This window comes from Sinocyclocheilus anshuiensis, unplaced genomic scaffold (assembly GCF_001515605.1).
Source record: "Sinocyclocheilus anshuiensis isolate Anshui unplaced genomic scaffold, SAMN03320099.WGS_v1.1 scaffold164, whole genome shotgun sequence".
Classification (NCBI taxonomy): domain Eukaryota; kingdom Metazoa; phylum Chordata; class Actinopteri; order Cypriniformes; family Cyprinidae; genus Sinocyclocheilus; species Sinocyclocheilus anshuiensis.
The window spans coordinates 1,087,455-1,100,835 of NW_015557128.1; the positions used below are offsets into that span (position 1 = coordinate 1,087,455).

Consider the following 13,381-nt stretch of genomic DNA (forward strand, 5'->3'; position numbering starts at 1 on the left):
TCTTTGCAACTTTACAGATCTTCTTTATGCACCAAGAGCTTGTAACACTCCAAAGAGAAAGGAAAAATTTAAATTGCATCATATGACCCCTTTAATGCACAGTTATATGTTAAATATTGAGTTCATATTCTTTTATCTTTTTAACTCTCACCAGCTTATTTAAGTTTATAAGCTGTGGAAGCTTATTTCTGCCATTTCCGGAAATATATAAAAGGTAATTGCGAGTTTATATCTCACAATTCAGATTGCTTTTCTCAGAGCTGCAAGATTATATCTCACAATTACGATTTGTTAATTTCAAGATGTAAACTGAATTCTAATAAAAAGGCAGAAAATGTGAGATGTAAACTCGCAGTTACACGTTATGTAATCTACATCTTGAAATTAACAGCTCAAAGTCTGAATGATGAGTTGATATCTCGCAATTGCAAGCTGTTAATTGTGAGACGTCACTCAGAATTCTGGAAAAAAAAGCTCTTATGAAAAGATTCTCTTATGCTCAACAAGGCTGCATTTATTTGATAAAAATAGTAAAACTGTAATATCCTGAAATATTTTACCATTTAAAATAACTATTTTGCATTTGAATATATTTTGAAATGTAATTTATTCCTGTGATCAAATCTGAATTTTCAGCATCATTACTCCAGTCTTCAGTGTCACATGATCTTCATGCCCAAGAAACATTTGTATTATTATCAATGTTGAAAACAGTTGTGCTGCATCATATTTTTGTGCAAACCATTTTTTTTTTCAGGACAAATAGAAAGTTCAAAAGAACAGCATTTATTTGAAATAGAAATCTTTAGTGACATTATAAGTCACAAATGTCACTTTTTATCAATTGAATGCATCCTTTCTGAAATTAATTAATTAATTCATTATTATTATTATTATTTAAATCATACTGACCCCAAACCTTTGTACGGCATTGTAGATGATTCTGTTCAAACAGGTTTCCGAATGCTCTTCCAGGTCTGCCATTGGTCAGATAACAATTATTCCTGCCCCCAAACGCACACCATTGGTTGAGTCAGTGTTGCTGTGTCGGGCTGTTTGTGATGCTCAGGCCAAACCAGTGTTTTAAATCCACCACAGTGTATTGCAGTGTAGTGCAATCAACCTACAAATGTACTTATCTTGTCTCATGTAAGCTGGTGTGGGAGAGAGTATTTTTAACAGAAAAAAATATAACACTTCAAATTTAATTCTCATCACACGTTTATTTCCAGTGCTGCAGTAAGTTACCTTTGCTCTGCCTGTTCAGGGCGCATTCACTTTTATATTTGTTTACCCAGAGCTTCTCCTTTCATACGAGGGCGCGAAGGCTAGAGCCGACCGTAGTCCTCTGCGTCCGACTCCTCTCACTGTGGCCCTTGTTACAGGACGAGTTAATTGAATCAGAGTTCACTTCGTCCGTCCTGATGCTCCTCACAGGGAAAACACAAAGTGTTGGTGCAGGTGTGTCCGTGTTAACACTTATTTCCATTAAAGATCTCCATTGCGGCTTTCGGCCTCGCGGCAGACGGGCAGATTTGTCTTTGTAAACATTCTCCGGACATTATTCTGATGTCGGCTCTATTCAAGAAGATTACACTCTGACCTTGGTACATGTCGGCCTATTGATACAGCCGTGGAAAGTCCAGGGTTGCTTGTGTGTTCAGCGCGGAAGGAGAGAAGTCTGAGAGAAAAGATGCGAGATGTGTTGATTTCTTCTCAGATATGGACACAGTTAGAACGGCCTTGACCCTTCATTGCCCGCACCTTTTAGGCTTCGTCGAGAGTGACTGCGGCTCATAATAGTGTAAACGGACATCACAATAGACGCTTGCCCTGCGCACACTAATGCATTAATCTGTGGAAAGAATCTGAACCTCCGTGGCTTTTTTCTAATAGCCAAATTGTGTAATTCTGAAAGATCAGCGTTGAAAGAGATTCTCTATTAAGACCAAAGAGGAAGTTGATAGCTTATGGAAGCGTGCAGTATTTCTTATCAATAAAGCTTTATGCGGCTTATAAGTGAATGAGAAAAACCTGTTATTGTTTTGTTCGCCACCAGGATCCGTTTTCAGAAAGAAGCTCTCAGCATGTCGTGTGCCCAGTGCCATTAGCTGGAGTCTCTTAAATGACCTGGTTGTCTGGCATTGTGAAAGTAAAAAATTCATCACACATATCCCAACAAAAACAACTGCAAGCTTAGAATTACATATAGGAAATAGATTATTAATTCTCATTTATGGCTTTGATGTTTTATGTGTTTGTAATTTTTATATCGATTTTTTGTGTTTTAGCATACACAGGGCTCCCACGAACATGGAAATATAATGGAATTTAATTTCAAAATTGCTTTTATGAATTGTTTTTAATTTAATTTTTCTCTTACATCCATGTCAGACCTGGAAAATGCATGGGGATCTTAAAAAGTATATTGTAAATTTATTTATTTTTAAATTTGTGTCTTAGAAGGAAAAATTCATCACAAATATCCTAACAAAAACAACTGTAAACTAAAGTATAGGAAACAGATTGGAAATAGATTATTGATTCTCTTTTATGGTTTTCATTTTATGTGAGTTTTTAATTCAGTTTCTGTGATTTTAGCGCACACATGGTTCCATGGAAATGTCATGGAATTTTATTTTACTTTATTAATCTCTCCACCTACTTTTCCAACCTGTAAAAGTCATGGCAATTACTTAAATATTAAAAACATCAATTTATTCAATTTAAAAAAATGTATTTACTTGAGGATTTTTTTCTTAAAGTGAAAAATTCCTCTTAAAAATATCTAATTTAGAATCGTTTTACAGATTATAAGCTTTTTAGAGGTTTTCATGTTCCATGTTTTTATATTTATTATATTTTTTTCTACAATTGAGAGCTTTTAAATTCACAATCTAACACTGGTTATGACTAATAAGAAGCTAATGTACAGTGTAAAGCTCAAGTTTAAGTGCAATTTTGACTGTACATTAAACACACATACTGTACTTTTTGTCCCATTACCTTCATTTCGCTTTCCCTTCAACACCTTTTTTCTGTGTTCAGTCGGCTTATTCAATATGTGCATGTCTTTTGTGAATGTGTCTTTACATTTTGACTGCAGGACTGGAGAAAAACAAAAGTAAATATGGTTTTCTGGTGTTGGCAGTGACTAATAAGAAGCTAATGTACAGTGTAAAGCTCAAGTTTAAGTGCAATTTGTACTGTACATTAAACACACATACTGTACTTTTTGGCCCATTACCTTCATTTCGCTTTCCCTTCAACACCTTTTTTCTGTGTTCAGTCGGCTTATTCAATATTTGCATGTCTTTTGTGAATGTGTCTTTACATTTTGACTGCAGGACTGGAGAAAAACAAAAGTAAATATGGTTTTCTGGTGTTGGCAGAGTTTTATAATTTGCCCGACAAGTTGATTTTTGATAGTTGGTAGACAAATGTCTAAATCCTCCCTAAACATTACATCAGGCAAAGATGACATAAGGCTTTTTTTCTATGGCTATGAACATAGACTTTGTTCATTTTTAATGCAACCTACATTAAGGAAGGAAATCGGTTAGGGACTTAATTATGTGTGTACTTGCTTTGGGATTGGTGTATTTTGAGTTGGGTTGGTGTTTGGGTGAGTTTAGATTCGACACTGGTCTTTTTTCAGACCTTCCACTTTGTTTGTAGAGTAGAAAATCATGAAATTCATCGATCAAAAGTGTGTGAACACTTCCTACGTTTTGTAAACTGTAAAGCAGCCCATGGTTTAACCTCAATCACATTCCCTGCCAGAGAAATGAGTTATATGCCATGTTTTACTGCCTAAATCAGTGGTCCACTAGGATTGTATGGTCATTTTTGGTTATGGATGAAATGCACTGGCACATTGTCTCTTGCTCAAACCCCTGGAGCAGTGAGTGATCCATCGTATTGTATGCGAAGGGTTGTATGGCATACGCATTTAACATGTGACACGTTTTGTTAAATTGTCAAATATTGAGCCAGACAAGATCAAAATGCACCCCCATGGATATCAATGTCCAGCGGTTCTTTCTCCAGACTGATAACCTTTGACACTTTGAGCACTCACTCAATTACGAGGTGATTGGTCAGTCAACTGCGAGTGGATGTACTGTATAGAACTGTGTTTGTGAGTGAGTTAAAGTCAATGCATGTTAAAGGAATAGTTCACCCAAACATTTTTATTTTTGTTCCAAATCTTTATTATGTATATTGTAGTGTTATACAAAAGGAAGTTTTGCTATTTCTCCTTTGTGATAATTACTAGCTCAAATTACTTTTGAAATACCTCCGGCTCCGCCTTGGTCTGGCATCGACCATCTTGCACTTGGGGACTCCACTCCTCTGGCTTTGCCTCGTCCCTCCGTCCCTCTGGCTCCGTCAGGCTCCTTCATCCCCTTGGCTCCGCCTCAGTCCTCTGTCACTCCAGCTCCACCGCGGCCTCCCGGATCAAATGCCTTCGTGTCGGTCGCCGGCGACATCTGCTCCGCCTAGGACCTCCGGATCCTCCCTGTCGCCCTGGCTCATCGGCTCTCCGTCTCCTCCTCGGGCTCCTCCACCACCTGCTCCGCAGCCGTTGGTCGGCCCCCTGGAGTCGGTGGCCATTCCTCCTCCATGGCTCCTCCCTCCATCGGCTCCACCGTGGGTCGATATTATGGCTGTGGCCTGGGTCCTGCGGGGCTCCTCCTGCTCCAAGCTCCTCCTGTCTCCTCCCTGGCTCCTCCCTCCATCGTCTCCTCCCTGGACTCTGTCTGCCGGCCCCCTCCCGGGTGTCCATCCTCCTCCAGAACCTCCTCCTTAGTTCTCACCAGTGCCCGCCCTTCTGTTGTATCCACGGTGCGAGGACGCACCTTCCGGGAGGGGGCCGATATGTCAAGGTTCTGGACTGTCTGTGTGTGTTTTGCCCCCTATTACCCAGGTTCTTCTCGTGTTAATTGTGTTAATTTGATTATGATTTCATGCACCTGTGTTCCCCTGATTGCCCTGTGTTCATTAGCCCCAGTCTGTTTAGTCTTCCTTTGTCGGTTCTGAACGTCGTTGTACGTCTACCCCTGAGTTTCCTGTGTTCCATGTTACCCCTTGGATTTCTGGATTAAAAGACATTTGTGAGTTTACGCCTTGTCTCCTCGTTCCTCGCTCCTCGCCGCAGGCTAGTGTGACATGATCTTGTGATTTGTAACATTTGAATGTATATAAACATCTTCAGAGTGTCTACTGTAAATGTTATAACATGCATGTATAAAATGCATTTATTATATTGTCTAAGAAAAATAATAGTGTATGAATGCATACATACATACATAAATATGTGCAATTTATTAATAGGCATATGTTGTATCATTTTTACAGTCTTTTACTGTAAAATTTACAATCATTTTGACCAGTACTTGACTGATTGAACCCATCTGCCATCTTTTCCTTGCTGGTCTGTATGCATGCTGCCATTCTCAAGCACATTTCCTCCCTTAGATTCGGCATGTTCCCAGATTGTGGCGGGATTTGAATTAATGAACATAATCTTGGAGCAGCTGTATTTATACGGCTCATTCCTGTGGATTCTCTCTGCCAGACAAACAGCAGGACATTGACAGGCCTATTACAACTTCAATACCTACTTAATTTTCCGGCTTTTCTTTCCTTACAGATTCCACAAATTAGACCCATGAAGTGAACATTGATTTAGGCCGCACTAACAAACTTGAACGTCCGACAACAAGGCCCCTTATCAATAACACACGCTACACAATGGTACGCTTGCAAAATCCCCCAACGAGAATCTAAAAAGCTTATTAGGATTTAAATGAGCTTACATTTGCGAACAAATATGATGCTTCCCAATTAGTGCGAAAGCAAATGCTCTTTTCCCCTTCTGAGCAAACGCTAAGATGATTTTTATTGACCCAACTTTGATCCCTGAGATTAAAGAGGAAGCAGGATGGCTGGTAGAACTCTGATTTCTTCAGGGTCACAGAGTTTGCAGGCCATCCGATTGAAAGTAATCACGTCTACTTTGAGAGTTGCATGAGTTTGTTCATTCAGACATTTTAAAGGTACTGTCTATGCAAGTGAGGTCTTTTTCAGGAATGGTGACACTATGTTCAGATGGGAATGCAAGCTAACTGTTTACTTAATGCACACTGTATACGAAATAGTTTGCTTTAACCTCTTGAGACCCAGCAAAACATTTTAGGAAAAAAAAATTATTTTATCATGTCATTACATTGTTTAGAGCATAAAAAAATGTAAAAACAAATATTTAAAAATTATATTTCATTCATAAGTTATGCTACGTCCTTGGTAGAGGACATCGGGACTCAATTAAAAAAATAAAAAGACATGGATGAACATGCATAGGCAAAAACAATTGTTCCCTTTCAAGGGAACTTCGAACTGCGTCCTCTAGGGGTCACTATGGGGAACACCTCGTCGTGACCCGTGTCTGAAACATACATTGAAAAAACACCAACAACACGTTGGCCGGCGACAGCTCATGACATCACTACCGGTGCGACTATTGTATAAATAGGCGCCGGGAGAACATGTCATTCTCTTCTTCGTCTTCACTGACCGTTTTGTTTGAAGCGTGCATTTCCGTGGAAGCGGTAGCCCCTGTGTGACAGGCCAAGACTTAGTGTGATACTAGGTTCTTGGTCGTATCCCCTTAAAGGAATCCATTATGAGATATACCATTTTTCTTTATGCAAAATGTGTGTAAAATGGCTATAAACAGGTTTTCTCAATGTATCTATAAACTAAATCTAATTTGCATAATAATGTGTTTTTGGGGCAACATGTAATGAAAAAAGAAGTGTAATAATGGGAGTAATAATTGACAAGATTTTTATAATAATATATGTGACCCTGGACCACAAAACCAGTCTTAAGTCGCTTGGGTATATTTGTAACAATAGCCAAAAAAACATTGTATGGGTCAAAATTATTGATTTGTCAGATTTAAACGATAATTGCAAAATATTATCATATCTCCATAACAGTGTCACTAAATGAATATCAGACATTTTTGAAGACCAAGGAGAGGGAGTGGTCATGGTGAAACATCCAAACATTTAGTATCTCTGAAAAGCCCTGAATGTGTTCTGTGCAGGACATCCAGACTAAAACTGTGGCATGTATAGTCTCAGAGAAATTCACAAACATATAATGTCATCATATGAGGATGCAGGGTCTCAGGAGGTTAAATATAGTATGTGCAACAGTTTACTTTTTTAACTAGAAAAATTGCACAGTTTGCTACAGTGTTGCAACATGACCTCATCAGTGGTAATGTCCAGTTATCATCTGAGTAATTCAATGATTGATTTGACGTTTTAAAATGATGTTTTGTATTAAAAATGTTAGATTTTTCAGTCAGATCAAGTAAACACTTGTCAAGAAAAACACTTTTTTCATTTGCCAGAGTATACAGACAGTATGTATATTTTGCACAATATACATCCCCTTTTACTGCAGGAATTGTAAGAATAGTATGGTAGTGTGCTATTTTAAACATAGCCTTTGTCTAAATGTGTGTGTTTGCTCACTTTCTGCTAGCATGTAATTGCTCAGTGCATTTCTGGAGCTTTTTGCTTTTGTTTACATGGCAACACCATCTGTGTGCCGTCTTACACATGCTTTGGCATTTGATGCAGCTGTTGTGCAACAGGGGAGCGTTCCTGTCTGCAAACATTTATTCTGTCTTTTTCTCTTCAGAGTCAACATTAAAAAACATTTGCAGCACATTTTTTCTTGTAATTTAAAGGAATAGTTCACCCAAAAATCAAAAAGGTGCTGAAAATGTACTCACCCTCATGCCATCCAAGATGTAAATGAGTCTGTTTCTTCATTTGAACAGATTTGGAGAAATGTAGCATTCCATCACTTGCTCACCAATGGATCCTCTGCAGTGAATGGGTGCCGTCAGAATGAGAGTCCAAACAGCTGATAAAAACATCACAATAATCCACAAGTAATCCACACTGCTCCAGTCCATTAGTTAATGTCTTGAGAAGCAAAAAGCTGTGTGTTTATAAGAAACAGATCCATATAAGACATTAACAGTTAATAGTTTTCAAACTGTTGCTTCTTGCTAAAATATGAGTATCTGTAATATTGCTTTCTCCAGTGAATCAGGAGAGAAATATGCACAGATCATGCACCACTTACAAGTGAAAACAGATCAAAACAGTTATTTTACAAAACAAATATGTAAATTGATTTTGACATGAGAGGACCACGGGGATGGACTTATTCACCGGAGGAAGCATTATTATGGATTATGGACTCATATTTTGGCCAGAAGCGATGGCTTATAGTTAAAATTCATTAATGATATATTTGTTTCTTACAAACAAGCAGCTTTTTGCTTCAGAAGATGTTAATTGATGGACTGTGGTGTGGATTATTGTGATGTTTTTATCAGCTGTTTGGACTCTCATTATGACGGCACCCATTCACTGCAGAGCATCCATTGGTGAGCAAGTGATCTCCAAATCTGTTCTCATGAACAATCAAACTCATCTACATCTTGGATGGCCCGAGGGTGAGTAAATTATTATTTATTTTTTTGGGGGGTGAACAATCCCTTTATGATACATCAATAATTCCAATCACAGATTGCATGAAGATGGACATAATTTGCGACCCATCTACATTCTAATCTTTACATAAACTCACATTTAATTTCCAAAGTTTCCTCTCGCCGATTTTACCCTTCTGACAAAAAAAAATCATCCTCGAGTCAATTGATGGTGTTTGGCTGATAGCGCTCTTTTGGGGTGTAGGCACTGTTTTCCTCATATCTGAAGAGAGTTGTTATTAGAGGCTCCACAGAATGGAGCAGTCCTCTGTGAAGTGGAGCGCTACTTGAGACAAGGATAGCATTTCAGAGCTATTGACAGAGAGCGTTTTCGCCCCATCAAAACAGTTATTTTACAAAACAAATATGTAAGTTGATTTTGACATGAGAGGACCACGGGGATGGACTTATTCACTGGAGGAAGCATTATTATGGATTATGGACTCATATTTTGGCCAGAAGCGATGGCTTATAGTTAAAATTCATTAATGATATATTTGTTTCTTACAAACAAGCAGCTTTTTGCTTCAGAAGATGTTAATTGATGGACTGTGGTGTGGATTATTGTGATGTTTTTATCAGCTGTTTGGACTCTCATTATGACGGCACCCATTCACTGCAGAGCATCCATTGGTGAGCAAGTGATCTCCAAATCTGTTCTCATGAACAATCAAACTCATCTACATCTTGGATGGCCCGAGGGTGAGTAAATTATTATTTATTTTTTTGGGGGGTGAACAATCCCTTTATGATACATCAATAATTCCAATCACAGATTGCATGAAGATGGACATAATTTGCGACCCATCTACATTCTAATCTTTACATAAACTCACATTTAATTTCCAAAGTTTCCTCTCGCCGATTTTACCCTTCTGACAAAAAAAAATCATCCTCGAGTCAATTGATGGTGTTTGGCTGATAGCGCTCTTTTGGGGTGTAGGCACTGTTTTCCTCATATCTGAAGAGAGTTGTTATTAGAGGCTCCACAGAATGGAGCAGTCCTCTGTGAAGTGGAGCGCTACTTGAGACAAGGATAGCATTTCAGAGCTATTGACAGAGAGCGTTTTCGCCCCAAGAGCTCAGGGCCTCTTCAGTCGCAGCCATGGGCACCCTAAACACCACAGAGAATTGATTCTGTACAGCTGTGGGGCTGTTGTGTTTTCTTTCTCTCTTTATGCGTGTTTTTTTGTTTCAAGATTACTCATTCATTTAGTGTTGGAATAAATGTGATTGTATCAGGCAGGGAAATCGTACAGACCTCAGATTTAATGCACAGGATCAGAAAGAAGCTCTGAAAGTGGGACTGATGATTTGTAGAAATAATATGTGTGTGTGTTCTTTGTGTATACTCTGTGACTGTAATGGTTAAATATAGTGGTTGAGTCTTATTAATTGGGTTTATTTGCATGGTGATTTAATATTCTGAACGATGTCTGAACATTTTATTACAAACACTTCTCGTGTTTACTTGCCTCTTTGTGATGAATCGCTTGCTGTATTCTTAATTCGTAAGTTGCTTTGGATAAATGCATCTGCTAAATGAATAAATGTAAAATGTAAATGTATATGTTCATTTAAACATTCTTAAAGAAGGCCTGCATAATTATGCAGATTTGGGTTTATTTTAACTAGATGCAGGGTCTCAAAATGCATTTTTTTGCAAGGACTTAAAGGATTTGCTTTAAAAGCCATTTTTTATATAATAAGTATATAATTCAATACATTATCCAAAATTTGTTATTAATAGATGGTTATTTAATACACAAGCCAATTGGTTGTTGTGTTCCCAGAAAAAAATAGCTATTATTTATATGTACTGTAACCTTGATTTAAATTTTCTATACTGTAAAATAACATTTTGGTCATAATATAATGTGATACTGTAAATATGAAGTAGGTTGGGATATGACAAAATTCAATTGTCAGATGTCAATTGGCTCTTTAATTGTGAAAAATTTCACACTGCGAAAAAAGCAAAGAAAAAAAGGCTTCTTAAAGATGTTCTGTCATCATTTACTCTCCCTCCACTTGTTCCAAACCTGTGAGTTTCTTTCTTCTGCTGAATACAAAAGAAGATATTATGGTTATCAAACAGTTGCTGGTAGCCATTGACTAGCATTTTTTCCATACTATGGAAGTCAATGGCTACCAGCAACTGTTGGATAACCAACATTCTTCAAAATATCTTCTTTTGTGTTCAAAACCTGAAAGAAATTCATACAGGTTTGGAACAACTTGAGGGTGAGTAAATAACAGAATTTTCATTTTTGAGTGAACTATCCCTTTAATTCATCTTTTTTTACTGGTTTTCAATTTAAAATATCTAAAAACCATTAATATATTTATTTGATTAGCCATGTAATGTGTGTATTTTGTCTTACTGCACTGAGAGTAAAAGAAACATTAAAAACAAGTGGGGAAAATATCTGCCAGTGCAGAAAGACAAAATGCATTTATATTCAAGATACAATCTAGGAAAACAAGTCTGTTTTGCTTCATCGGTAAATGTATTCTGTTTTAAGGATTTTTTAATATTTTAACTGGAAAACAAGACAAAAATACAGATTTTCTGCAGCGCATAGAACTTTAGAAAATAAGTTTTCTTTCTTTCTTTCACTTCCACCTCGGTGACTTCAGTGATTTTCAAGATTCAGGGCATAAAAATTCCGAGCGCGGAACGTGAAGTGATATAAATTCAGCACCACGCAGACAATGGAATAATAACATTAATGAAAATTTTACATTGACTAAAAGTCAGAGTTCCCCCTTCATTAATTTTAAAGTCGCTCTCTCAGACTTGGAAATGTATTCGGACAGCCGAACTCTTTGCTCAGTCTCAGCGTGGCCTCGCCAGACTCCGAGAGCCCACCAACGCTTTCCACGCGTCACTCATCATTTTCAAACATGACGGCGGCCGCTGACCTTTCGGCTCTATCTAGAGTTTACTTTTTGTTCTCCCACTCCACTGAAGTCATATCTATAACACACTTTTATTCCATATTTTATCCCCTCAAATGTATGGTGGGCGTTTTATCATCATCGCTCAGCTGTGTATTGATACACGCCTCACAGGGGGCTATTTAGGAGAGTTTAGTGCTAAACAGCACTCATTTCCTCTGTAATAGATGCTACAAAGTTGCGGTTTTCCAGAGGAAAAAAAAAAGCATCATTATCAGAGATTTGTTGTGTGGGATGGATCTTCCTACTTCACGAGTGCTGCACATGTGTGAAGGTGAACAGGTTAATGCGGCAGATGCTTTGTGCATAGCGCTCATGCATTTGACGGCGCAAACGTAAAGGCTCAAAGGAACACGTGTGGCCTGTGATCAAGTAGTCCTGGAAGACGGCAGTGTAAACGGAAATTAATATCAAAACAGTCGGTAAACCAGCATTGTTGTGCTAACCTTTGTGTTAGCTGATAACGTGACATGCAAATGTAAGCAGGGTCCAAAATGTACTTTTTGTCACAGCTGCCAATGGTGAAGCTATTTTTCTCCTGGTGATAATAGGATCATTTATTTTTTTATGTTGCATATGTGTGACAAACCATGAATATTTTTATTTTAGTGGCTCGATAGAAGGAATACTCCATGCAAATGTGTTATTACAAAGATGTGAAAAAGATTTGAATCATTTACATTTCTTACATCAGTGAATGTCAGATTATTTTTCTCTGCCATCTTAGGCCAGTGCCTAATAAAATAAGCGATCACTAATTGTTTTTTTTTTTTTACTTTCCAAAGCCAATTTACTACAAAATAACTAGTGAGTGCTAGTTTTGGTGCCTGAATGTAACATAAGATGCATGTGATCCATATCAAAACTACTATGGTTGTGATATCTATTTCTTCACGTTGTGTCAGATATAGAAAGAAGAAAGAATTACATTTGGCAAAGCATTTGGTTTAGCCCTGAATAAACACGACTGATCTGCCTTGAAGTGCAATAGAGTTTAAGCTACTGTATGTGGTGAGAGCTTACCGCATGTCCTCTTCTCTCTCCCAGAGGACACTGGGTAATCGCTGTCGCTGTCTGCCTGACATGGCCGGGGGAAGAGGGATGTGGAGCATGAAGAAAATGGTAAAAGCTGAAGCACTGGTATTAGACAGATGTTTAATCTGTGTATCTAAATCCCCGAAATCCACTGAGCCCGCAATTAGATAAATAACACAGTGAACCGCTGGAAAAGTTAGTTGATATTTCAAGGACCTTGTTTTCTTTTTGTGTCCTTTATTTGAGAAGAAATGTTATATACAATATTAAGACTTATTTTTTTAAGAAATTAAATAATTATTAAATAATTAATTATAATCAAATAATAATACCAATAATACATTAATATCTTATCTAAATAATCTTGTTATTTTTCCTTGAGCATTTTTTATTTATTTTTAGGTTTATTCTGAAATAAGATATTAAAAACAGTTTGGTAATAGATTACATTTTATATTTTCTGAAAAAGTATACTAGAAGATACACTCTGAAAAAAGGTTCAAAATCTGTCACTGGGGCGATACCTTTTCAAAAGGTACACTTTTGTACCTTTAAGTTACCAATATGGTTGCTTTAGGTACAAAGGTGATCCTCGATAGAAAATCAGTGTTCACCAACTATATTTCTTAATCAGAATTTCAGTAATTCTGGGATGAAACATCCGCTTTCACAATTAATATCCTGTTTCTAGGGCTGGGTAAAAAATTATCGATATCTCGATTATAATCGATTCTCATTTTTACGAAACGATATCGATTCTTAAATCCCAAGAATCAATTAGTCTAGCCTGTTTTCAGT

At 37.4% G+C, this 13,381-nt stretch overlaps 1 protein-coding gene across 1 annotated transcript in view; it reads left to right on the plus strand.

Annotated features, from left to right (window-relative positions):
• Nucleotides 1–13,381, plus strand: part of LOC107677902 (growth factor receptor-bound protein 14-like) — a 92,340-nt gene that overhangs the window by 77,658 nt on the left and 1,301 nt on the right. Inside the window, exon 13 of the mRNA XM_016472970.1 lies at nt 12,596–12,670. Within this exon, the coding sequence (XP_016328456.1) occupies nt 12,596–12,670 (75 nt within the window). The remainder of the gene's footprint in view (nt 1–12,595; nt 12,671–13,381) is intronic.